Raw genomic sequence first — 23,974 nt, 5'->3', positions numbered from 1 at the left:
GGCTGCACCGGGGTGGATGCTTTGTGTGGATCTTGTTCAAGACATCGTCTTCTGCCAGCGGCCTGGCTTGCCCCCACCCTGGGCAGCAGCTGCCCACACAGCAGGTTCCCCAAGCACCGCGGCTCACTAGCCCTCAAAATAAACCTCAACAAGCAGGAGGGGAAAAGACCAGTCCCTCCTGCCTGGTACATTCATGCCTCACAGACACAAATGGACAGACGCTCCCAGAGCCCCAGCCAGATGCTGAACTGGTTAAATATTCATGGCTGCCCCTTCCCCAGGACCCCGAGGAAATTACAGCAACTTCTCAACCACCAGAGCAGTCAGGGCTGTCATCAAAAAATGTCTTTAATGAGGATTAAAAATAATAGTATAAAAAAAATCAATCCCGGAGCGCTGCCCTTTATTTATTTTTGAGAGGTAATCCTCCTTTATTTTGCTTCTGTTTTTTTAAACATTAAAAGCAGCCCTCGCTGGAGCTTATTGTTTCCTAAACCAGCGGATGTGCACTGGAGCCCGGCGGAGAGGCTGCTCTGCAGAAGCTGGCACCTGCCACCACCAGCCACCCTGTGCCCTGCCTCCGGTGTCCCTGCCCACGGTGTCCCTGCCAGGGGACAAAATGCCACAGGGCCCCAGAGCTCAGCGCAGGGATGAGCTGAGCTCCTGCACGGGCCTGAAGCTCCACAGCTCCTCCTGCTCCTGGGGAGGTTTTCCGCTGTCCCCCCGACACCAGCCATGGGCTGTAATGGCCGAGGTGTCCCTCGGGTAAGGCATGGGCACCCACTCTGCTGTGGCTGCCTGCAGGCACTGCCAAGGCACCCAGCAGAGTGGGGCGAGCCGTGGCCACTGGCAGCCAGACCCAGCTGCCCCCGTGACACTCACAAGCGCCCGCGGTCCCACCCTGCACCCAGAACAGCCTGGCGAAGGGCCAGGTCTGCTAGCGAGTGCCTGGGGCCGGTGCCAGGGCTGGGGTGTGCTGCACGTCCTGCTCCATCCCTGCAGGCAGCACCGAGCGCGATGCCCACCGGTGCCTGGCACCTGCTGCCACTGCGGAGCAGGGGCACAGCCGAGCTTGCCGATTCCATCCTCTCCACTCAGCCAAACCCTCCGGGGCTGGGCACCCTCGCCCCCCACCAGGGACTCGGCCCCGCTCCCTCCCCGGCGGGCGCACGCCAAGCGAACCCCAGGGGCAGGAGGGCTGCGGGTCCCCCGGGCTGCCCTAGGATATGACGGTGCTCTGGATGAGCTGCAGCAGCCGCTCCTCCCGCAGGACCCTGGGCATGGGGAGGGGGGAGCCCAGCGCCTCCCGCAGCCGGGCGAAGGCTCCGACCCCCACCAGGTGCAGGCGCAGGGGCCCGATGCTGCCCTTGAAGCGGAAGGACTTATAGATGGGGAAATCCTCCTGGAGACACTGGTCCAGCTGCAGAGAGAGGGCAGGCTGCCCGCGCTGGTCCGACACCGGCTGTCCCAGCCCAGCCGCCACCGCCGTGCCTTGGCCCCGCAGGCGGCTGCAGCTCCCCCCCCCGGGCAGGGCCGGGCTCTGCCCGTGCCCCCCAGCCAGCCCCCGCCCCCGCAGCGAAGCATCCCGGCAGCGCAGAGGCTGCCGGGCCAGCACCGCCACCGCGTGGCTGCGGCCACCCCGCCGCCTCGTCCGCCCGGCTGGCAGGGTGCAGGCAGCGGGTGCAGGCAGCGGGCCCTGCCTGCCTGCCTGCCTGCCTGCGGGGGCCTGCCCCGGAGCAGAGCCCGCGTCCCCCTCACCTTGTAGCGCTGCCCCTCCGACAGGTCCCGCAGGCCCCGCAGCTCCACGAACACCTCGTAGTGGGGGGCGCAGGCCCCTGAGGAGGCGCCTGCAGCGGCACCGGCGAGCACGTTAAAGCCGCCCGCAGCCCCCAGCCCCGCCGGGCGCAGGCAACCCAGGGCCGAGCAGGGTGCAGGAGGGCCGGCAGAGCTCCGGGCAGCGCTGGCTGCGCTTCTGGGGGCACTCCGGCAGCTCTGCGGGGGACTCACCCAGCAGGGCACTCTCCACACAGACGTAGTCAACCAGGCGAGCGCCCGGCCACATGCCCACGGCGCGACACAGGCTCCGGTAGAACCGCTCCTCGGGGATGCTCTCACCCCGCACACTCAGGGCCTGGCTCTCCCTGTGGTGCAGGGGGCCGGGGTGGGTGCCCTGTACCAGGGGTGCCACCGGCACCATCCCATCCGGATCCTGCCCAGCACAGGGCCCCACACACAGCCCCCCAAGGTGAGGGGTGGGAGCTGGGGTGTCCTCACCTGCGCACGGGCTCCACCACGGGACACTGCTTGTGGAAGCCAGTCACCCTCAGCACCTCCCCGGCACGGCACCTGCGTGGGCAGGGGGACCATGAGGGGGGCCGGTGCCAGGCACGTGAGGCTGGGGCAGATGTGCCCCCCAGACCACCGCAGCAGCGAGGAGGCACCTGTACTCTCCTGGCCAGGCCGTCAGGACCAGCCCATACTCGCGTCCCTCCCAGAGCTCGCCCAGCAGCACCGTCCGTGGCTCCTCCTCGGCCGGGCAGGGCAGGAACTCATAGAAAGCCCAGTCAGGGCACAGCAGGAATCGGGGCGCTGGCTCCTCCGGCCACAGGTTCACACCGAGCAGGGCTGGGCAGAGGGCAGCGTGTGTCAGCATGAGCCCCCCAGACCCTCCCATCTCTGCCCACACAGCCTCACCCCCCTCCAAGGGGGACTTCTCAGCTGGTGCCAGGACAGCCGGTTTTGGAGAGCAGGCAGGTCTCCAGGGAGGGATGTGGCACAGAGATGCACCCATGCCTGCGGGGGCAGGGGGAGTTTGTGTTGCCATACAGCCGCGGTTTCCCCCGTGCACCCAGGCCAGACCATGGGGACAGCCCCACGCTGGGGTCACTCACCTCCCGCCGCCCAGTAGAAGGGGCAGTAGAACGGCAGCCCCTTGCAGTCGGCCTGGCGGAGGGCATCGCAGTAGAGCTGCTCCGTGCCGTGTGCCGTCCCCACCACCACCACATCCAGCTGCGGCCACAGGCGCTGCACGATGCCCTCGAAGCCGCGGGCGCACTCGGCCCGGAGCTCGGCCGCCCGGGCGGCGTCGGGGACCAGCAGCGCCTGCAGCCGGCCCCGCGCATCCTCGGGCAGCCCGGGCTGGGGGCTCAGCCTGCCCAGCGCCAGGTCCTGGGCCAGCTCGGGCCAGCCGGCGCGCAGGGCTGCCAGCGCATCATGCAGCTCGGCGGCCAGCCCGGCCTCCAGCACCCGCAGGGCACGCGCCTGAAGGGCAAAGAGCAGCTGCACCCGCAGCGCGGCGGCCCGCGAGGGCAGGGCGCCCGCCTCGGCCGGGGTGCAGTACAGGGTGGGCAGGGGCCAGCCCGCCGGGGCACGGGGGCGGCCGGGCGCCCAGGAGAGCAGGGCCGTGCCCCGGGGGGCCAGGGCCTGCGGGAAGGCGGTGCGGAGGGCATCCAGGTAGAGCAGGGACCCCTGCGCGGGGAGAGGCGGGGGTCAGGTGGGGCAGACCCGGGCGGAGGTGCAGTGGGGTGCCCGTGGGGTGCCCGTGTTCCCCTCCCTGCCCCGTCGCCCCCCCCCCCCGCCCCGTACCTGCAGAGGGGGGTCGGTGCCCCAGCAGCTGCGGAGCAGAGCCCAGGGGCGCAGCGGGGGGACCTGCCCCCCCGGCGCCCCTTCGGGGCAGCTCTGTCCCAGGGGGTGACGCTCCCGGAAAGCCTCCGAGCCTGCCGAGAGAGGCGCGGGCTGAGCGGGGCGACGCCCGGGACACCACCACCACCACCATCATCCCCCCCCCCCCCCCGCCCATCCCCGCCGCTCCCCCCTCTCACCGCGCTCCGTGCCGGCGGGCAGCAGCCGCCGCAGCCGCCGCTCCTGGCTGAGCCGCACCTCGCTGCCCAGCAGCTCCAGCCGCCGCCGGTACCAGCCCGCGGCCCGGCGCAGCGCGGAGCGGGACAGCCGGTGCCGCAGCGCGGGGGCGGCGGGCAGCGCCACGGCCACGGCCACGGCCACGGCCACCGCCACGGCCACCGCCACGGCCACCGCCGGCAGCATCCCGGGGCGCCCGCCGCCGCCCCCGAGCAAGGACCCAGGCCCCGGGACCCCCCCGCAGCTATTCCGCCTCCGGCAGAAATGACGGGGAATGACCGCGACCGGCGCCGCCCCCCACCCCCCGTCAGCTCCGCCTTTATTTTTATTTTCATTTTCTCATTTCTGCCAACAACCCTACGCGGCCCCGCCCCCCCCGCCCAGCGGAGAATTAAAGCGCAATTAAAACCCGAGATCAAGCCCCCGCCGTTCTTCACGCCTCGGCAAAAGCAAGCTCCTTCTTTTAAAAAAATAGTGTAAGTTGGCTGGTTTGCTTTGTTTTTTCCCCGGGAAAACGTCCCCAGCCTCTGGGCCCCAGCTGCACCCCCCCGGCCGCCCCCCCCCGCTGCCCGGGCACACTCCCAGGACCCGGGGGCTGCAGATGGAGGCCCGGCCCCCTGCACTGGGGAAGGGACGTGGGAACACTGCACCGCGCCACCACTCACCTGCTGTGTGTCACCCAGAGCTTGGGGAACACGGGGCCACCCGTGTCCCCCACTACCCCTGGCCCCAGGGGCTCCTCCCCCCCCCCCCGCCCAGGGCAGGGACCTGTCTCCTCCCCAAGACACACGTGAAACCCAGAGCTTTTGTGTTATAAAAATATTCCGTGCTTTATTTACTCTGTGATAGAAAAATAACATGGCCAGGACCCCAGAACTTCTTGGCCAGGGCAAGGGGAGAGGCGGGGGGGTGGGGAGGCAGAAGGCTCCGCTCCCCCCCAAACCACCCACACTGCCTGGCCCCCCTCGCTGGGTGCCCTCGCGCCCCATCTCCCTCATGCTGCACCGGCTCTGGCAGGGGACACTGAGGCCAGGAGCCAAAGGGGGTCCCGCATTCTTAGGGGACCAGAGGAGGAGACAAGGTCCAGGAGGGGACCCTGCTGCTGTGGAGCAGAGTGCCAGCACGGGCCAGGGGGGAGCCCCAGCTGACCCCCCACCCCATGCCAGAGCCTGGTGCGCCCACACACCCCCTGGGAACGGAGCCACGGGGTAGAACAAGAAGGCGACATGTACATTCTTAGTGACGACTGCGAAAGCAAACCCGAGGCCGGACCCCCGGCCCCCGCCCCGAGCAGCCCCTTGACAGGGAGCACGGGGGCTGCGGGGCCGGTGCTTGCAGAAGCGGAAAGCCGAAGCTGGGCCTCTTAAAAGGAACATACAGGAAAACCATGCGACAAATCCGCTGCCGTTTATACAAGGGCATAAACACCAAAGAGCCGGACGCCAGCCTGCATTTCGGGGCAGCACAGAGCAAATCTCCGGGGCAGGGCCCACCCGCCGACCCCCCTGGCACAGAGACACGAACACAGCACAGTCCCCACAGGGCTGGGGCCGGGGGGGCCGGGCACCCGCCCGTCACGACTGGGCATGGGGGATCCACTGACTGTCCATAGGGCGCCGCAGCAGCTCCTCCACATGCCTTGCCACGTCCATGGTGTCATCCAGGTCGAAGTCTCCCTCGGGGTCCAGCACGGTGTCGGGGCTGCGGGAGGCAGGGGGTGAGGCGGGGAGGACCAGCCATGGCGGGACAGAGACAGGGGATGCGATACCTACTTCTGGGCATACATGTTGTAATGGGGCTGGGAGCAGACGGCGGGCGAGGGAGCCTGGTCCATGTAGGTGGCCCCTCCGGGGGCAGAATCACCTGATGCGCTGACGAACCTGTGGGGATGGGGGGGGGGCTTGTGAGCGCTGGCAGGGGACCGGACAGGCTCCCCCGGGGCGACGTTGCACTCTGGGACTTCCCAGCACCTTGGACCGGCATCTCCTGAGACTGGCAGGGTGCCGGCAGGGGACCCAAACCCCCCACCCACAAACAGCGACAATGTGTGGGTTCCCCAGCCCCAGCCCGCTGAAGGGCAGCACAGCGAGTGGGGCACCTGCCCTCCCGGGGAACACACAGCCCTGCCTTGGCCACGGGCCCACACGCCTCGGCCTCCAGCACCGGCTCAGCACCAACGTGGCCATTGGTGGTGCCGGAGCCCGAAAGCAGAGGTGCCCTGGGCTGCCGGCCACCCCAGCCACCTTGCTGGGGCCGATCCCACGGGACTGCCCAGGTCTGCGTTCAGGGTCAGGCTTACTCTGGCACCACTTGCTTGATCTGTGGCTTCACGTATCCATCCACGGCTTTAGCTAGAGGAAAGAAGGCAGCGCTAAGGCCCCGAGCTGCTGGTGCATGCTGCAAGCCTGCGGTGGGGCTGGGGGCTCACGCACGGCCAGCTGCAGGGCCGCCGTGGGGCTGGATGCAGCCTCGGGGCAGAGGGATGCTGTGAGCCCCGGCTCTACCCCAGTCAGATGCACGAAGGAGAGGGACGCGCGTGGGGTGAAGGGGCAGCGCTACCTGGCGTGGACTCACAGAGAACCGGCGTGTAGTACTTAGAGAAGACCTCGTCCTTGGGCCGGTCAGGGAACACGTAGATGAGGTAACTGAGGTCCCCAAGGCGGTCGGCCAGGGAGCGGATGGAGAAGTCCCTGGTGGTGAAAGGCATCAGGTTCCAGAACATCCTCTCAGCTGGAAGAAAAGAGCAAGGACCACGGTGACGCCCAAAGCCGCCGGTGGCTCCCAGCTCCGCTCCGGATGCGGACTGTGAGATCATGTTGAACATCAGAGGGCATTTCCTGCGCTGCATCCCTCCCCCAGCAACATTTAAGGACAAAACACAGGTCGCCAGGAAGCGGGATCAGCCAGGAGGCACAGTGAACTCGAAGCAGGTCTGGCCTCAACCAGACACGTGGGAGGCAGGTTCCCCCTGGCCGCAGCAGGGCTCCGCGGGGCTTTGCAGTGCTCCTCAGCCACGCAACCCTCCAAAGGATGTTCTTACGAAGAACAGTAATGAGCAGACTTGCTGCACAGGGTCAGGCAACCCATGCAAACCCACTGAACCAGGAAGCACCATGGAGTCGCTGCGGTTTGTACAGCCCCAAAGGGACTTGGGTCGGACGGTTTAGCCCAGTCCCTCCTCCCCACCAACGCCAGCACTTGGGCTGGATGTGGCCACAGCTGCCATAGGGCAGCCAAGGCATTCCCACAGGCTCCTGTGCTCGTCCCTTTCCCGAGGAAGGCTCCCGCATGCCCAGCTGCAGCAGTGCCAGTGCCCAGATGAGACAGGAGGTGCCGGAGCAGCAGCACCGGCCCCGTGGGCATGAGATGGGCAAGTCCTAGGCTGGGGCCAGGGACAGTGGGGCTGGGGGGGTACCAGCTCTCGGCATGCACTCACAGGAGTCAAACTTCCATGCGATGGTGATGCCGCCAATCTCCGAGTCGCTGAACCGCAGGAGGAAGGTCCCATCGGGTTTGTTGATGAGCAGGTCATGCGCCTGCTGCTTGTTGACGAAGCCCAGGATGGCCCTAGGCAGAGCGGGGTGTCAGGGCCGGGGGTCTCGGGGCCGGGCAGTGTCGGGCAGGGCGGCTCTTACCCATCGTTCCAGTGCGGCTTCAGATGCTTCTTCAGCACCTCCATGACCCCGTCAAACCACTGCCAGAAGGTGTAATTCCTCCCGGGCAGGTTTTCCTGTTGAAATCCCCAGAAAATGAGCACTCCTGCCTCCAGCCTCATAGCTGCTGTTGAACAGCACAAGCGTTTGGCGCAGCAGCGGAGACTTGGGGACCCGGACTGTGGGATGCCCGCCAGCGCTGCCAAACCAGGCGCGGGTCAGCCTGGCCAGGCAGCACAGCCCTGGGGGAGCACCAGCAATGCCTCCCCAAGAACACAGACCCCGTCTGCGGGGCCTAGAGCACCGGGTCCCTTCAAGCAAGGGAGGCGACACCTCCCGCCCCGCTGCAGCCGACAGCCATCTCGTTTTTGCATCACCCCAGCAAGAAACGGCTCCTTGGGAGGGATGCGCCCCATCCAGCCCCCCGGCACGAGCACTGGTACCGCAGGTGTAGCGAAGCCCATCCCAGAGCATGGTGGGACCTTGCGGCTCCACGACTCTCCTGGCACACAGCCCAGCCCACTCACCCGGTTGAACTGGGACCAGGACACCGTGGTGCTGCTGTAGTCCTCCAGGTGGGAGCTGGTGCTGTTGAAGAGCTTCTGTGCCAGGAACACCAAGTTCTCCTTGGTCAGCCCGCGGCTACTCTGCACCTCTGCCTTGAACTTCATGTTGAGCGCCTCGCAGAGCTGGGGCCACTGCACCTTGTCGGGCACGGCGAAGGGCACGCGGCCCTGGGGGGACACAGAGCAGGATCAGCACCAAGCTCTGCCTGCCGCCTCCTGGCACATCCCTGCCAGAAGACTGAGCCCAACTACTGCAGCCCCCCCCGGGGCGGACGGGGCCTGTCCTGCCCCACCATGGCGCTGGCACTCACGGGCTCGGCGAAGGCGTTGTCCCAGAGCACGGTGGCTGTGGCATTATTGTCCTGGCTCCCATGCACGATCACCACCACAGGCAGGGACAGCGTCTGCCGGGAGGAAGGAGACCGGGACGGGCTGTGGGGCACCGCCGGAGCATCGCCGTGGGCACCCCTGGCCTGCACAGGCACCCCGTGGCCCCATCCCAGCCCCACACCCGTGGGCATGATGCCCACGGCTTCCCCAGGCCCTGCAGAGGGGACGTGGCTGGCGGCTTTACCTTCACCTGGAAGACCAGCTCGTTGCCACCAACACTGAACTGCGACTCGAAGAGGATGGTGAACTTCTCCTCCGTCACAGACTCAGCCCCACGGCGGTCCGAGCGCTTGATCCGCTTCAGGGACTGCAGGGACACGGGAGGTGAGCACGGGGCGACGGATGGGGACACGAGGGGACACTGAGGTGAACACAGGGGGAGTGCAACACAGACGGGGATACGAGGGGTGAACACAGGGGAATGCGAAGGGGGGGACAGGAGGGTGGGCGCGAGCGTCGGGAGTGGGGGGCCAGGGGCACTCACCATGTTGCGGAAGTGGGCACTGAGTGTCCCCGTGGCCTGGTGGTACTCCATCACACAGCAGTTGTTGAGGATCTCCCCGCTGCTCTCACTGCCGCAGGAACGCACAGCGTCAGGGGGACCACCAGGGCTGGGAGCCCGCGTGAGGTGCAGCCCCCACGCGCCCCCAGCTCCAGCTCCTGCTCCCCACTGCCTCAGCAGCCCCAGCCCCCCCGCAGCAGCCCCGTCCCCCCCACCGCAGCACACCCCCCAGCTCCCCGGGCATTACTTGCGGGTGCTCTCGTTCTTCAGCAGGGCCTTGGCTTGCTGCTCACTGATGATGGTGGCCTTCACCTGGGGGGGGTTCATGTGCACGTTCAGCTTCCCCCCCACCAGGAGCCGCACGGTGGCTGCAAACTTAGTCTGTGTCTTCAGCACCTGGGGGGGCTGCTTCTCGATGATGAAGGTGCTGGGGGGGGCACGGGGATCAGGGGCAGGCAGGCAGAGCAGCCCCAATCCGGCCCCCCCACCCTGCCAGATGCCTCAGCCGAGCCGGGCCCCCACCGCTACCTGGTCACCAGGGCAGAGATGATGTCAGTGATGGTGCCGTTCAGCTCCGACAGCATCTCCTCCACCGGGCCCGGGATCGGCAGCTGCTGGCACAAGTGTTCAGCCCGGCGGATCTGCTGCCGGTTCTGCCAGATGATCTCCGCCAGCTTCTCGCACCTGGGGGGAGCGGGGCTCAGCACCTTGCCAGGCCTCAGTACCCCATCCCGCCTTGCCAGGCACGGCCGGCGCCAGCACCCACCAGCTCTGCAGCACGTCCAGGGTGCCCTCAGGGGGACCCCCGTTTCCCGCTAGCTGCTGCCGACGCTTCCACTGGATCAGCTCATCATCCAGTATGGTTGTCTGCTGCTTGCGCAGCAGCTGCAGCGTCTTCTGGTGCTTCTCGGCCAGGTCCTGCAAGGCAGGACGGTGTTACGGGGCATGTGGATGGTGGCACAGCCAGCATGGGGCCAGGGCAGCGGCACTCACCACGCGGTACTGCTGTAGTGTCTGGGCCTCCCGGTGCAGCCAGGCCTCCAGCGACGCTTTCTTCTGCTGCAGCGTCGTCTCCCTTGACAGGCGCTCCTGGGGACCCAGCTGGGAGAGCTGGGAGAACTGGGCTGGGGGACGGGGCGCAGTGTTAGGACCGGCACTGCCAGCATGCTGGCCCTGTCAGCCCCCGGTCTCCCACCCACCTTGGAGGCGCATGTTCTCCTGGTACTGGATGATGAAGTACTCCTGCGTCTGCTGCAGCTTCTTGAGCTCGTTCTCAGAGTCCTGCGTGATGAGCCGCAGCTCCTCGAAGGTCTGGTTGATCTGCAGGTGCTTCTGGGACATGGCATCCACCAGGGAGCCGGCCGGCGAGGGGCTCTGCACGGGGCACAGGGAGCGCTCAGCACGGCAAGGGGACCCTCCCCATCCCCCTGGGTGCTGGGGGCAGCGGGGACCCAGAGCACCCCCTGACTCGGGGCTGCTCCCATCATCCCGGTACTGGAGCCTCTGAGCATCCCCCCCACCCTCCCGGGCCCTGCTCCCCACTCACGTTGTTCGCCTCCCGCACCAGCCGCTGCTCGTGGTAGAGGATGTGCCGGATGCAGCGCACCAGCTCCATGGGGCACCGGTCGTACGTGTTCTGCAGGGAGAGCGCGGCCTGAGCCGGGCACGGGGCAGGGACACCCCCCGGCCCTGCGGCCCCCACCCGCGGCCCCCCCCCTCACCTGCAGCTGCGTGGCATAGTGCCCCAGCTTGATCTTCAGCAGGAAGCCATCTTCGCCCACTTGGTGGTCTGCCTTCTTCTGCAGCTCCTGGATCAGCCCCTCCAGCAGCTGCGTCGCCTTCACATTCTCCTGGGGGTTGTCGAGGTCGATGGAGTCCCTGTGTGCGCGGAGCAGAGCGGTGGCGTCAGGGCAGCCCCGGCCCCGCACGGGGGGTCCCTGGCAGAGGGGGGGGGCACCTGCCGGCACCCCCGGGGCAGGTGCTGCCAAGCCCAGCATCCCCCACAGGGACGGGGACCCTGCTGACCTACCATGCCTGGCTCTCGATCCACTGTGACAGGTAGTGCCGCACCTCGATGGGAAAGTGCTGCCCGTAGAGCGCCTGCATCTGCCGCAGGGCTTCTCCCTGGAGCTGCTGCGCCTGGATCCACACCGCCATGGCTCACCACCACCTGCCGCGGAGATGGGCTCGTCAGGGCACCGCAGCCGGGCGCTGCGCTGTGGGTGGGGGTCCCGCCCTGGCTGCCCCTGCAAGCCCTTTGCAGGTTCCTCCAGGTTCCCGAAGCCCTTTGTGGGAGCCTCTGAGTTCTCCAGTGCTGCTGGAGCCGCCTCCGGCTACCGAAGGAAGAGGTGTGGGGGGGCAGGGGACCCTGGCTCTGAGTCACCCTCTCTTTTCTAGGAAGAGCTCTGGGGGGGTCTGGGGCCACGAACACGCCTCTGCGCTGCCTCTCCACATGGTAATCATTTCCCCTTGCTGCGCCGCAGGATCGCAGCCATCGCTGGCCACGCAAATGAGGAAACGGGGCCGGGAGGAGGGCTGGTGAGAAATCCAGGGTGACGCAGAGCAGAGGCCCCCCCTGCGCTCGCCCCGGCTCCTGCCCACACCCTGGTAGCGCCAGCAGACGGTCAGGCAGGAGCAGACCCAGCCCCAAGGGCCCACGTGGCACTGCAGATCCTGGCGGGTCCCCAGTCCCGCAGCTGCCGCAGGGAGACGCCGGACAGAGTACAGAGCTTCCCAAAGCAAGTTTTGGGGCGGCTCTGGCTCCATGCAGGAGCGCTGCCAGATCCCACCCGCCACGCGGCTCTGGCACCCCGGCTCACACGGGGCAGCGAGAAAGGACGGCACCTATAAAAAGCCAGAGCGTCCCCTGCCGCAGTTACACCTGCAGCTTGGTGGGACCTGGAGAAACAACCCGGCCGTCAAGTCTTTGAGGGTTGACGTGATGGTGAGCCATAAGGGAGGGCCTGGGGGGCTCGCAGCCCCTCCAAGCCAAGAATGCAGCAATAAATCGCATTTACACACACTCACACCCAAACCCTGGGATTCAGTATCATGCAGAGGTGCCACACAGGGGCGCGATGCCTTGGGCTGTGTCCCAAGGCTGGGTGACCGGGACAGGATCCAGTTACTGCACTGGATGGTGACAAGCAGAGGGAGACCGCACTGGCGGGGGCTGTGCCTCCCTCCCACCCCGAAGTGCTTTGTTCGGCCTCAGAAATACCCGGTGGCTTGAGGGGCTCCAAAAGCAGCCGGAGCCGTCCCGCAGGCAGGGGCACATGCCGGGGGAGCACACGGCAGGGGACGGCGGCGGCAGCAGCAGGTCCAAGCAGAGCAGCCATGGCTGGAGCCCCCGAGCCCTGCGCACCCGCCCCTTGCGCAGGAAGAGGAACAATAACCGAGAGTTGGCTAAAAATGAATTTTTCCCCTATAAAAAGGGGAGGAACGTTTCCACTTTCACAGAAATCACCGAGTTGGAAATTCTGCTGGCAAGAAGGGGCCTGGGGAGGCATAAAAATGCAGGCAAGGAGGGGAAGGGAAGGCAGGATGGCCGACAGCAGGACGTGCGCGCTGGCAGTTAGAAATTGTGGACGCTTGATAAGGGGCATTGGTGAAAACCACTGCCCCGGCAGAGCAGAGGAGAGCGGCCACAGCCACGGCCGCACCACAAACAGCCGAAGTCCCCAGAGCAGCGGGGACATCCGCATGGACACAGAGCAAACAAATGCTGCCCTGCCTATTGGGAAAATGGTGATCTCTTCCCATCTCGCGGTGACAAAACACTTCCTATTCCACTCCAGCATGTTGTTAAGCAACGAGTCTCAGGCTGCCGCTGCGGTGAGCCGGCAGACACCGCACTCGGCCGGCGCCGGCCTGGGAGCAGGAGCACGAGCATCACTGCCGGGGTGTGTGGCAGAAGGTGAGCCAGCATCACATCAGCCTTTACAAGGAGACCATGCAGTGGCTGATGGCAGCATGGCTCACCTGGTGCGTGCCCTGACTGAAGGCAGGGCCATCCCCGGGGCCACTCTACCCCAGGGGATAAGCACACCCCAAAAAAACCCACTCGTGCCAGGCTTGGACTCGACCTCCAGCAGAATCCCCAATCCAACAGCAGGCACTTCTCCAAGCACCTCATTTTTGTCTCCCATGTCTCACCCACAGACTGACAAACCAAACCTCCCCGAGGGCCACAGGGCACCCCGAGCCCCCCAGCAAAAGTCACCAGTGCCACCTGCCATAAGCAAATGAGGCTTTCTGGCCACGAGACCCAGCAAGGCTGGGGCAACAGCTCTGCTTCAGCAAGAGGTGCAGCATCACGGTCCAACAGTGCAGCTGAAGCCACCAGCCTTTCCGGGCAGCCCTGCACTCCTGTGTCCAGCCGGCTGCTGGCAGCCAGTGCCCTGCCTTGGTCCATGCCCAGCACCATGCTCCTCAGTGGCACAGCCATCTGCCCCACGCAAGCGCTCGCAGGGACCTCCTTGGAGCCCTGGGACGGTTTTGCCCCTGCGTCCAGGGACCAGCTCTCTCCTCGTGCTCCCCCCGCCGGTGCATTGCCCCAGCCCCGCAGCCACCCGGCTCAGAAAACCTCTCCAGGGTTGGGCAGCCAAGGTCCGCTCCAGCCCACCGGCATTTGCCCACCCCCAATGCCATCCCCACCCCACCAGCCACAACGCTCGCTGCGGCTCCCGCACCCCGGCAGCGATGGGCAGTGCTGCTGCAGCGTCACGCATTGCCACGGGTCAGCCGTGCTGCAGCCACTGGCCACACGTGCACTCAAACAACTGCAAGAGACAGATAATTGCAGTGGTTTAAGCTACTTTGCATTTACTTGCTGGCAGTGAGCTATAACCCACCCGTTACTGCAGCTCGGTTAACCAGCAGCAACTCAACAAGCCACAGCAGTGCACGCACCGGTGACTTACTACCTGCAAAGCGGTGCACACGGCAGCCTCCTGGAGGTAGGAAAAGTGTCCTGGAGAAGGACCCCAGTCCTGCAGAGACAGCGTGGGCAGGGGAGGTGCCAGCAGTCATTGCTTCTGCATCTGACAGCCCCGCTCCCGATGGGGAGGCACCGCTAGACCGGCTGCAAAATGGGCAAAACCCACCTAAAAGGGGCTCTCAGAGGGCCAGAAGCAGCAGCAGGGGAGAGGCTGGCAGCACCGCTGGGGCCAGGGGTGGCCAGGGGACCCAATACGATCACACTGGGGAAGGGCCACAGCCGCAGCAGCAGCCCTGGGGGCAGGAGCGGTGGCACCTCCCGGCTGTGGCAGCGGCTGGCGCTGGCACCAGCGCCGGGTCACAAGCTGCAGGAAAGCCAGAGCCAGCCAGAGCACGTCCGCAGGCAGACAAAAGGAGGGAAATGCCTCATGGGGCAAGGCCGGCAGCGGCACCTTCCCACGTGCCACGGGCACGGCAAAGCCCAAACACGGGCAGCGCCCGCCCAGGGGCTGGCACGCGCACCGCTGCGGGATGCTCACAGGATGCTCGCTGCTCACAGCCACGGGACTCTCGCAGCGCCCAGCTACCTTGGGGACCTCCTCGTGGGCAGGACACCCCTGCCCCGGCGCTGGCACAGCCCCTGACTGCAGCCCCTTGCTCAGCCCCATGCCCTGCGGGGGCCGAGAGCCAGGCATAGCCCTGGGGGAGCCACGGCAAAGGGCTCTGGCCGTAATCCCCCCGCTCCCACGCGCCTGCCCCACGCGGCCCCTCTGCCACGGTGGCTCCCATGCTGCCCTTCGCCCAGTGCTCTCCCAGCCTGGGGGTCTCCGGAGCAGCACCCTGCCCTGGGCAGGGGCATGGCACTTCCCCCCGGCACTGGGCTCCAGCAGGTCGCAGCCCTGCGCCCGCTGCAGATGCCTCCTCCCGTCGCAGTAAACACACGGACACGTGGTTTCTCGGCACCTCCGGGAGCTCACGATCGCTTCCAGGTCAGAGCTGGCCTCGCTTGTGGCCACAGGGCTGGACCCTGCACACCCCATGGCCGGTGCTGCCAGGGCGCTCCGGTCCTGCCCCAGCCAGCACTGACCCTGCCCCCCCGACAGCCCCGGCGGGAGGGTGTCCTGCATCCCCCAAGAAGGGCAGCCCCAAGCAGGCTCCCTCTGGGGCAGGATACGGCCCCCAGCCGGGCCCTGGGAACAGCAGTGCTGGCAGCCGATAGCAGCCGCTCGACACACAGAAGGGCTCCAGATCGCCCAACACAGACACCCACCCCACACCCCTGCCCACATCGGCTCACCCCCCTGCCCGCACCGGCTCACCCCAGGGGACCTGCTGAAGCCCCTGGGCAGCCCGACAGCCCTGCTCAGCTGGACCCCCACAGCTCAGCCCCCCCCACCCTCACACGTGGGCCTGCCAGCTGCAAGCAGCAAGCGCTGCTGCACGCCACGTCCTGCCCCACAGCTGGGGGTCTCAGAGGGCTCCACACCCACCCAACGGACCCCACAGCCCCAGGGCCACCCCAGCCAGGGGCTCCCTCATGCACGGGCTTGGCGGGGTCTGGCAGAGAGCCCCAGGGCTCAGCATGGTTCCCAGCTCCTCGGAGCACAGGAACCGCAGCCCCAGCTTGGTGCAGGGTGCTCCATCCCACAGCCACACTCACCCGGGGTCGGGCACCGCTCTGCCCCACGCACCGCTCCGGCGTCCCGGCCCCGGGGGCAGCCCAGCCACGGCTCCAGGCAGGCGCTGCCGGCACAGCCGGGCTCCCAGGACAGCCGTTTCGCAGGCTGCGCGCTACAGGAAGGAGCGGAGAGCAGCTATTTCCTTCCAAAATGTCAGCTGCCTGCGCAGGGCAGCCAGCCCCAGGCTGCCGGCAGCTTCCTCTGCCACTGCTGCGTGCATGGTGCCCGCCGAGGGAGCGGGGCTGGCACCCCCTCCGCGCTCAGCCCCACACGCCTCGCCGGTGCCGGAGCCAGGCACAGCCTCTGGCCCCAGAAGGTCAGCGGGGCTGAGCCCCGACGCAGGGACGGGACCCCAGGGACCGATGCAGGAGCTCAGCGTGGGGGGAGATGGGACGGACTCACCTGCAGCCCCGACTCCGCTGCCACCCCCGCTGGCACACGGCACTGCCTGCACTGGGAACACCGGGGTGCTGGTGAGCAGCCCCCGGACCACCTGGCCCCGCTTGGAGCTGCCGGCCGGGGCTGGCAGGCGGCAGGGAACGGCAAAGCCGGCGCAGACGGCCACGGTGCTGGGAATGGGGCGGCTCGCCTGTTTTACGCCTGCCTGTGGTTTCCAGCTTTCGGCTAGGAGGCGGCAGCGCCCGCCCGGCGCAAGAGGCAAGCTCCTTCTAGAAGCTCGGTGCTTTGATGGGTTTTGTTTGTCTCCTGCAGAAGAGTGGTGGCAGCCGATGGCTTTGCCCCAGCGGCATCGGGGAGGAGGCAGCCAAACATCCTGGCCTGCCAGAGCCCCTGGCCCACGCTGGAAACCACCGGGGCTGGGAGCCACAGGGCTCACGGAAGAAGTATGGCCGGCTCTGGAAACACAACGTGCCCCCCCCCAGGGGCAGAGGCAATGGACCCCGCAGCCGGCGGGCAGAGATGGGACTGGCAGTGCTGGGACCAGCCGGGTGTCCCGGCAACTTTGGGAGCCAAAAATGGAGAACTCGCATCGTTATAGGAACAAGGAAACCCCACGCATGGCCTGATGCTGCCCAGGGAGAAACTGGCCCCGCACACAGATGGAGACGCCCCGCTGCCCAAGTGCTCGGGGGGGGGCTCAGGGCCAGTGGCTGCCTGCAGCTCAGCTCACCCCACAGCCCTGGGGCTGTACCTGCCCATTGACATTTGCTGCCCTTGGGAACGTTTCTTCTCCCCTCTTCAGATTTTCCCTTCCAACCACAGAGGCCCAGAAACCTGCGTCAAACCAAAACCACCAAAATACCCAACGAAATCCCAGCAAAATCCCTCGAATCCAGGGGCTGGTACCTCAAGAAAAAAACACCCTGGTGCACTGAGAGCCACCCTGGGGCAGCCGCAGCCAGACACAGGCGCTGCCCTGGCATCGGCAGGATTCCCTCCAATGCCGAGCACATAGCAAGACCAGCACCAGCAGGACCCAGGTCCCCACGGCAGAGCAGGGGGGCCACAGCCATGCTGCCACCCCCCTGGCCAAGCTTGCTGCAGCGCACGCAGGAGGGCCAACCCCAGCACCACCCGTCTCCATCCCTTGGGGTCGCTCCGGCGAGGCAAGCCTGCCCCGCCGCACAGGGAACTGGGTGCCCAGGACCACCCGCCTGGCCCCAGCACAACGAGCTGGCTGTGCCGGACCCCGTGCAGGCTGGGCTGGAGGCTGCGGCTGCACAGGAACAACGGGGGCCTGTCTGGGCACCGGGGGGGCTGGGGGCTGAGCAGAGCAGGGCAGCGCAGTGCAGGCAGCCTGCCCACCCGTACAGATGCAGGCAGCCAGTGCCGGAGCAGAAGCCAGGCACTGGCGGGCAGGACACTCCACGCAGCCCCACCGGCAGAGCCCAGCACCCACCTGGCCCCCACGGGCAAAAGTCCAGTGTGGGTCCTGCGGGACATCCGCCGCAGGGAGTCCAATCCCCGCCAGCACTGGTGCTACCCCCGCCGTAAGCCCACAGACAGGATTAGAGAGGCTGGGGCAGAGCTTTAATTACTCCCGGCTCCCTGGGGCCAAGCAGCCGAATTAACGGCTGCGGGGCTGGCGTGGCAGCAAGCTGCCGGCGCTGAGCCACTGCCGACTCGCAGCATCCTGGCTCTGGGCAGGCACCAGACCTCACCCAGGAGGGGATGCGCAGCCACCATGTGCCGGGACACTTGATGAAGGTATTTTTCCTCCACAATAATAACGACCCACCCCAACCCCCTGTAACACCGTGCTGAGGGCGAAGCACCTGCCTTGCAGGAGGTGCAGCCCCTGGGGACTCGCACGCTGCCCTCGTGCCTGCTCCAGCCCAGCAGAGAGGGTCCAGCTCCAGTCCCCGTCCTCCACCCCAGGAGGGAAGAGGCATCACCCCAGACGCAGACCTGGGGAAGGACAGGGAGGTGACAGGATCCCAGCGATGCCCCCCCCCAAGGATGGGGCAGCAGCTTCAGGCATAGGAACAGTCCAGGCAGATCTGGGACAAGAGAGAAGCCCCCACACCCCTGCCAGCCAGTTCATCCTTGAGTTGGCCCTTCCAACAAACCAGCGAAGGAGAACAGCCTCCTCCCAGGGACCCCACAGATGCCCTGGCACAGCCCCAGGGTCCCATGGGTCCCACACTAGCCCCCAGCACTGAGGCTGCCTCCAGCGCAGCCCCGGGCTCGCTGCTAATCCCTGCTCAGACCAGCACCAGCCCAGGAGGGATGGGCTGGTCGGAAGGACCTGAGGATTAAGCTCATTTCAGTGTCGAATTAGTGCCGATTGGGGTCTGGAGACACAATTTCATTTTATCTGCCACGCTCCAGCGAGTGCACACAATTGCACTAATCCAGTCACCGGCCAGGCTGGATTTGTAGAGCAGGACCCAGGTGGGCCATGGGAGATGCGGGCAGCACAAGCACCGGCTGCACCGCTCCAGCTGCATCCATTCCCCCCCCCCCCCCGCTGACACCACACTCGTGCTCTCCACGGGGCAGGGGAGACGGTCCAGGAGCCTCCCCCACTGCTGGCTCAGCAGTCCCATGGGACCAGCCCAGCCTGCACGCCATGGCACGGGCACCTGGGGCAGGACAGGGACAGCCGGTGAGCAGGGACAGGCAGAGGGACGCCAGCACCCTGAGGGCACCCACTGCCCTGCCCGACCACCCTGCCTGGGGAAGAGGCACCGACCACACTGCGAGACAGCACAGGGTACGTGCAGGACCCACTGTGCAGACCCTCACACCCGTCTTCAGTAGCAAACACCAAACGCAGGCCGTGAGCACCCAGCTGCACACAAGCATGCTTGGGCAATGAGGGACGCTGGGTGCTGCCGGCATGGAGCCTGCATGGTGCCTGGGAAAATGCTTGCAGCGCTCAGCCTTGACAGCCTTCGCAGATGTCCCAGCCCAGCAGCACCCCGTCACCCCTGCCCGAGGGCAGGCTCAGGCAGCACAATGCGGCACAGCGCCGGGATCCCACCAGTGCAGGCCGACAGCCCGGTGACGTGTCCGGTCAACAGGAAAACTGCTGCCGGGCATCACAGCCTCCCGCCACGGCGGGCAGGCAAGGCCCAAGCCCTGTGCTGTCAGGCACTAAGAGGAGCTGATGTGTGGGACAGGCAGGTCCCCGTGGAGCAGCCCCTGCATCCCCTACCACACTCTGCCCCTCCAGGCCATTCGCAGCCACTGGGGTTCGTGCCCCCAGCAGCTGGAGCAGCTCTGCGCAGGGAGATGCTCTCACACCAGATCAGCAGAGTGGAAGGGAGGGAGGGTAAAGCCTTGCTTTTGGAAGAGGGGGCACGCAGACACCCAGGGATGCTGGCAGGAGGGTGGACTAGTCAGAATGGGAATGAAAAACCAAACCACCAATGGTTTCTGCAACAAATTCTCATTCAGAGTGGGTAAACCTCACAGTCAAGCCTGGCCTGGGGTTAAACACAGCATTCATCCCCAAAGCACACAAACAAGTCCGGGTCGGAGAGCTGGGTTTCGGCTTTCCTCACCCTGGGACATGCTCTGCAGCCCCAGGAGCAGCAGCAGCCGCTGGCAGTGCCAGAGCAAAGCAGTGCACCGCCCTCCCGGCTGCACCACGAGTGCCCCAACTAAGCGTTTCCAAAAGGCTCAGGTGACTAATGGGGTTATAAACGGAGCATGCCGGGCCAGGGCAACTGTGCCACCCAGAGCTGCAGCCCAAAAGCGCCAGGGCCGCATGTTAACACCACCAAATAGGACAGAGATCATTTTACAGCTGTTTTAGCCGGTGCGAGGGGCTCAGATATGCCGCCAGTGAAAACTGCCTCTTTCTCTGCTAAAAGCTTTGCAGACAGCCATCAAGCGAGAGGGACAAAAAGTCAGAGAGGGCATGCACCCAGCACTCAGCCACTCGGCTGCCAGGGCTGTGCTGATGCTGCGCCAGCTCTTCGAGCTCTGCCCCAGCACCAGCCTTTTCCCCAATTCCCTCCCTGGCAGAGCTGCGCTATAAACCAGCATTCACATCTCATAACAACAGGAAGACACGAAGTTGCAGCGAAAATAGAGATTGCAAAACTCACCAGTGACCGAACAGGGAGCGAGTTGTGACTATATTATGGTTTGGCTACACCACTGCAGCTCCCCGAGCCCGGCGAGAAGCCACCCAGCAGCACATCGCTCTCCAGCTTGGCAGAAAGCAGGAGCTGGCACTAGGGAAAACGCAGGGCACCAAGCGTGCCCACCTGAGAGCAGCCAACGCTCCCGGCCCCTCTGGTGCAGCTAGATGGGTGGATTCTGCTTTATCAGCAAGTCAGCTCAGCCCTATCGGCCAGGAAGCCGTGTTCGCATGTGTGCCTCCCCCTCGACATTTCCCAACGCGACGGGAGAAGCGGTTCGCAGCAGACTACCTTTTATCAGCCAGCAGATGTTGCTAGAACTGTTGCTGCATGTAAAATTCAGGCATGCCCAGCACCGCTTGGATCCCTGCACAGACCACGCGGTGCCAGGGTAAACACCCCCGCCCCCTTCCTCCCGGGATCAAAACACTTGGGGGTTGCAAAATAGACACCCCATGAAAGGAAAGGCATGCCACAGAAACATTACAGCTGTCGAGGCTACTTCTCCCGGAGCATGCTGGAGCCCCAGAGCCAGCAGCCGGCACAGCCTCCCAGGCTGGAGCTGCCTGAGCAGCCACGGAGCCAAGCTCTGACCCGTCCCGGCAAGGTAGGGACCGGCAAGCCCCTGCCTCCATCCCCCAGCACACGTAGCCCTGCACTGGCTCCCCCACAGCAGCCACCACCACGGTGCATTCGGCCCCATAACGCAGAGGCTGCTCTGAGGGCAGCACCCACAGCCGCGCGGTGGGAAGCCGGCAGCCGCTGCAGCCCCACCGGGCAGAGGGACCGGGGCCCCAGCGCAGGCACCCAGGGGATGCTGACGGGAGGGAGGTCCTGCTCAACCCACACGCCATCCTGCCGTGCCCAGGCTCCCGCCGGCTCCCCAGGGCTGCCGTGAAGCCTGTCGAGCACAGCCCAGCTTACAGGAATTCCTTGCAAACCAGAAAGTCATTTCCCAGCTGACGGGGCCGCTTTACTGTACTCAGCACAGCACAGTCACTACTCGCTGCCCCACCACCCACGCCGTGGAGGGGTACAAGGAGCAGGGATTTTTCGCAAGCAGAGTATCTGAGTTTTGCTATCACTCGAGAGAGAGCTGGGAAACCCCACGGCGAAGACCTCACAGCCGCTTTGGAGTCAGCACTTCCCCTGCAGCAAGAGGGGAAGGTCCCTCCAGAGGCTCCATGCAACCCTGCGTCGAGCATCCCCAGCTGCAGCTCCCCATCCCCAGCACCGGTGCCAGCACCCCTCGTCCTGCCCCAAAGCATTGGTCTCAGGACAAGGCAGGTGCACCAAAGCCAGTAAGGTGGCTGTAGTGACAACTGCCCAGGGGGGCAAACACCCCCTGAGGGAGGACACTGTCAGAGTGCCACAGAACGCAGAGTGGGTGACAGCCGCCCGTCACGCCCCGTTCCCAGCCGGGCTCTCCCATGTCCCCGGGCACGGGCTGTTGGCACTTCTCAACCTGCACCGAGAGCTCCTCCTCCACGTGGCTGCACACGCGGCACAGCATAGCACGGCCCTCCCTGGCCCCGGGGACAAGCCCCGCTCCCCAGGGATGGTTATAAAACCCAGGGAGACAGTCTCCATCCTCCCATCCAGCACCTTAGGGATCCAGGAGCCACATCAACTCAGGTCGAGATCCCAACAGCTTCGGGAGCATCAGGGCTTGCTGCAGCCATCTGTGGGCAGGTGACCCCGACACCCCCAACGCCTCCCCCTCACCCAGTGCCACACAGACAGGGCAGAGCCAGGCTCGGTGCTGGGCCTCAAGCAAACCTCTCTCCATCGCAGGATTGCTGCGCTGGTGCAAAGCTGTCAAAGCATGATGGCAAACCTTGGCTCGAAAGCACCACCAGGGAAGCACCACAACAGCCAGCCTTCCCACACCAGTGCAGGGCCACGCTCCCCGCAACGGGCACGGAGCCTTCCTCCCAAAGTTGGGGCACAGGGGGGAGAGGGGGCGAAGCTTCTGCAGCGCAGGACTGGTTCCCTGGTGCCCACAGTGGTGGACAGGCTCTGCAGACCACCCTATGGTGCACGCACCATCTGCCTTCAAGGATGCTGGCTACTAGGGCTCACGCAGCTCCGGCTGCGGCCACGAGCACACTGGGGGACACAGGGCGGGCCACAGGCAGCTGGCAGGGCGAGCCAGCCTGGGGCCAGGAACATCCTGCTGCAACAAGGCGACCCATGCTGCGAGGACTTCGTGTGCCATGTCCCTGCCACGGGAGAGCCTCGCGGCCCTGCACCGCGCCGCAGTCCTGCCACAGCAGTGCTGTGCCCCGCACCTCTCAGCAATGCACCCCAAACACCGCGAACAAATGGCTTCTTGTCACTGCCCGTCCCCTGCCCTCTGCCACGGGGCTCCTGCCAAGCCTCACCGTGAGTTCACGCGAGCCGACGGCCCCAGCTCCGCGCTGGAGCTGACATCGGAGGTGTTACCGCCCTCAGCAGTTCAGGCAGAGGCAGAGCCAGGGAGCCCTCGGCGGTGCCAGTGCCCGCACCCCAGCGCTGATGCGGCTGGGCACCGGAGACCTGGAGCCGCTCGGCGTCACGGTGAGGAGCTGCCGGGAGCCCGGCCTGGCGCGAGCCTGGCGGCCGGCTGGCTGGGCACAGAGCCCTGACAGCTCCCGTATCCCGCCGGACAGGTGGCCGCCGCTCCCCCGGGCCTGCCGTCGCCCGGCCGCGCCCCGGCCGGCGCAGGAGCTGGGTGAAAGGCCACCGGGCGCTGCAGTCCCCCGGGGTGTCACCGCTCCCGCCTCGCACGGGGGAACATTTTCCATCTGCCTTCGACTCTGCCCAGCAGAGTGGAGCCGTGCATCCCACCGCCGGCAAGCGGGACCCCCGCTCCCGCTGCGCTGCCCCGGGCCGCTGTGCTGCCGGCGGCGGGCCCGCCCCCCCCCGCGCCTGCCCGGGCCTGGAGCTCGGGGCTGGACCCCCCCCCCCCACTCCGGCCCCCGCAGCGCCGGTTTCGGCGCTTCCCCCGCGGCCGCCGCTCAGGCAGGGCCCGGCCCGGGGCGGCGGCGGCGGGAACCGGCCCCGCTCCGCCGGACGACGAGCGCCCCCGCCCCGGGATGCGCCGCGGCACCGGGACGGCGCCGCCGCCGCCCGCCCCGGCCCGCGCAGCGGCCGCCCCCGCCGCCTTCTCCCCGGGGAGCGCCGCGCCGGGGGGCGGCCCCGCTCGCTGCCCGCGGCCCTGCCCGCACCTGCGCGGCCCCGGCACCCGCAGCGAGGCCGCGGGCCCGGCCGGTGCCCCCGCAGAGCCCCGCGCCCGGCCCCGCCGCCGACCTGCGCCCGGCCGGCAGTTACGAAACGCCCAAAACACTCTCCGCCGGGCGGGGGGGCGGCAGCCGAGGCGCGCCCCGAGTCCCCGGCCCCGGCCGCCCCCGGGGCAGGTGCCCCCGGCCCCGGGCCCGCCGCCCGCCGCCCCCCCGCCCCGGCCGCGGAAAGCGAAAGCGGCCCCGGCGGCGATGGCGGCCCCGCACCCGTCCCTACCTGCGGCCGCGGCGGCGGCTGCGGCTCCGCTGCTCCGGCGGCTCTCGGCGCTCGGCTCCGCCGCCGCTCTGCCCCCTCCGGCCGCCGCCGCCGCCGCCGCCGCCTGCGCCGCCCCCCCCCCGCCGCCGCCGCCGCCCGGCCCGGCCCGGCCCGGCCCGCGCGGCACCCCCCCCCCCCGCGGCACCGCCCCCCCCGCCCGCCCCCGCCGCGCCACCGGGTAACGGCACCGGGCAGAGCCCGAAGCAGTTGCGGGCTTCAGCACCGGCTACGGCGGGGCACAAACCGGCACCGGGTAGCGGGGAAGGCCAAAGCAGCACCGGGCGTCGGTGCTGGGCGC

At 67.1% G+C, this 23,974-nt stretch overlaps 2 protein-coding genes across 3 annotated transcripts; both read right to left on the bottom strand.

Moving 5' to 3' along the window:
* Positions 1-409: 409 nt before the first annotated feature.
* GHDC (GH3 domain containing) lies at positions 410-4,083 on the bottom strand. The gene is made up of 8 exons (XM_030023510.2): positions 3,822-4,083; positions 3,586-3,716; positions 2,892-3,468; positions 2,442-2,625; positions 2,275-2,346; positions 2,008-2,141; positions 1,759-1,847; positions 410-1,420 (listed from the first exon to the last, which is right to left on the bottom strand). Exons 1-8 carry the CDS (start codon positions 4,042-4,044, stop codon positions 1,220-1,222), a joined length of 1,611 nt encoding a protein of 536 aa, XP_029879370.1. The 5' UTR covers positions 4,045-4,083; the 3' UTR covers positions 410-1,219.
* Positions 4,084-4,662: 579 nt separating this feature from the next.
* On the bottom strand, positions 4,663-23,720 carry LOC115344699 (signal transducer and activator of transcription 5B). Of its 2 annotated transcripts, XM_030022497.1 has the most exons (19): positions 23,638-23,720; positions 10,999-11,139; positions 10,691-10,847; positions 10,516-10,605; positions 10,169-10,343; positions 9,963-10,093; positions 9,736-9,887; positions 9,498-9,653; positions 9,217-9,396; positions 8,952-9,039; positions 8,652-8,774; positions 8,389-8,481; positions 8,039-8,245; positions 7,494-7,588; positions 7,295-7,425; positions 6,418-6,588; positions 6,158-6,209; positions 5,631-5,738; positions 4,663-5,559 (listed from the first exon to the last, which is right to left on the bottom strand). In XM_030022497.1, exons 2-19 carry the CDS (start codon positions 11,124-11,126, stop codon positions 5,433-5,435), a joined length of 2,364 nt encoding a protein of 787 aa, XP_029878357.1. In that variant the 5' UTR covers positions 11,127-11,139; positions 23,638-23,720; the 3' UTR covers positions 4,663-5,432. The 2 variants fall into 2 exon arrangements, with proteins under 2 accessions (XP_029878357.1, XP_029878358.1); XM_030022498.2 differs by lacking the exon at positions 23,638-23,720 and having other exon boundaries at positions 6,433-6,588; positions 10,999-12,167.
* Between the last annotated feature and the right edge of the window lie 254 nt (positions 23,721-23,974).

The sequence above is a fragment of the Aquila chrysaetos genome, chromosome 8, assembly GCF_900496995.4.
Source record: "Aquila chrysaetos chrysaetos chromosome 8, bAquChr1.4, whole genome shotgun sequence".
Taxonomy (NCBI): domain Eukaryota; kingdom Metazoa; phylum Chordata; class Aves; order Accipitriformes; family Accipitridae; genus Aquila; species Aquila chrysaetos.
The sequence above is the reverse complement of the archived record's forward strand: the minus strand, read 5'-3'. Positions and strand labels throughout refer to the sequence as shown.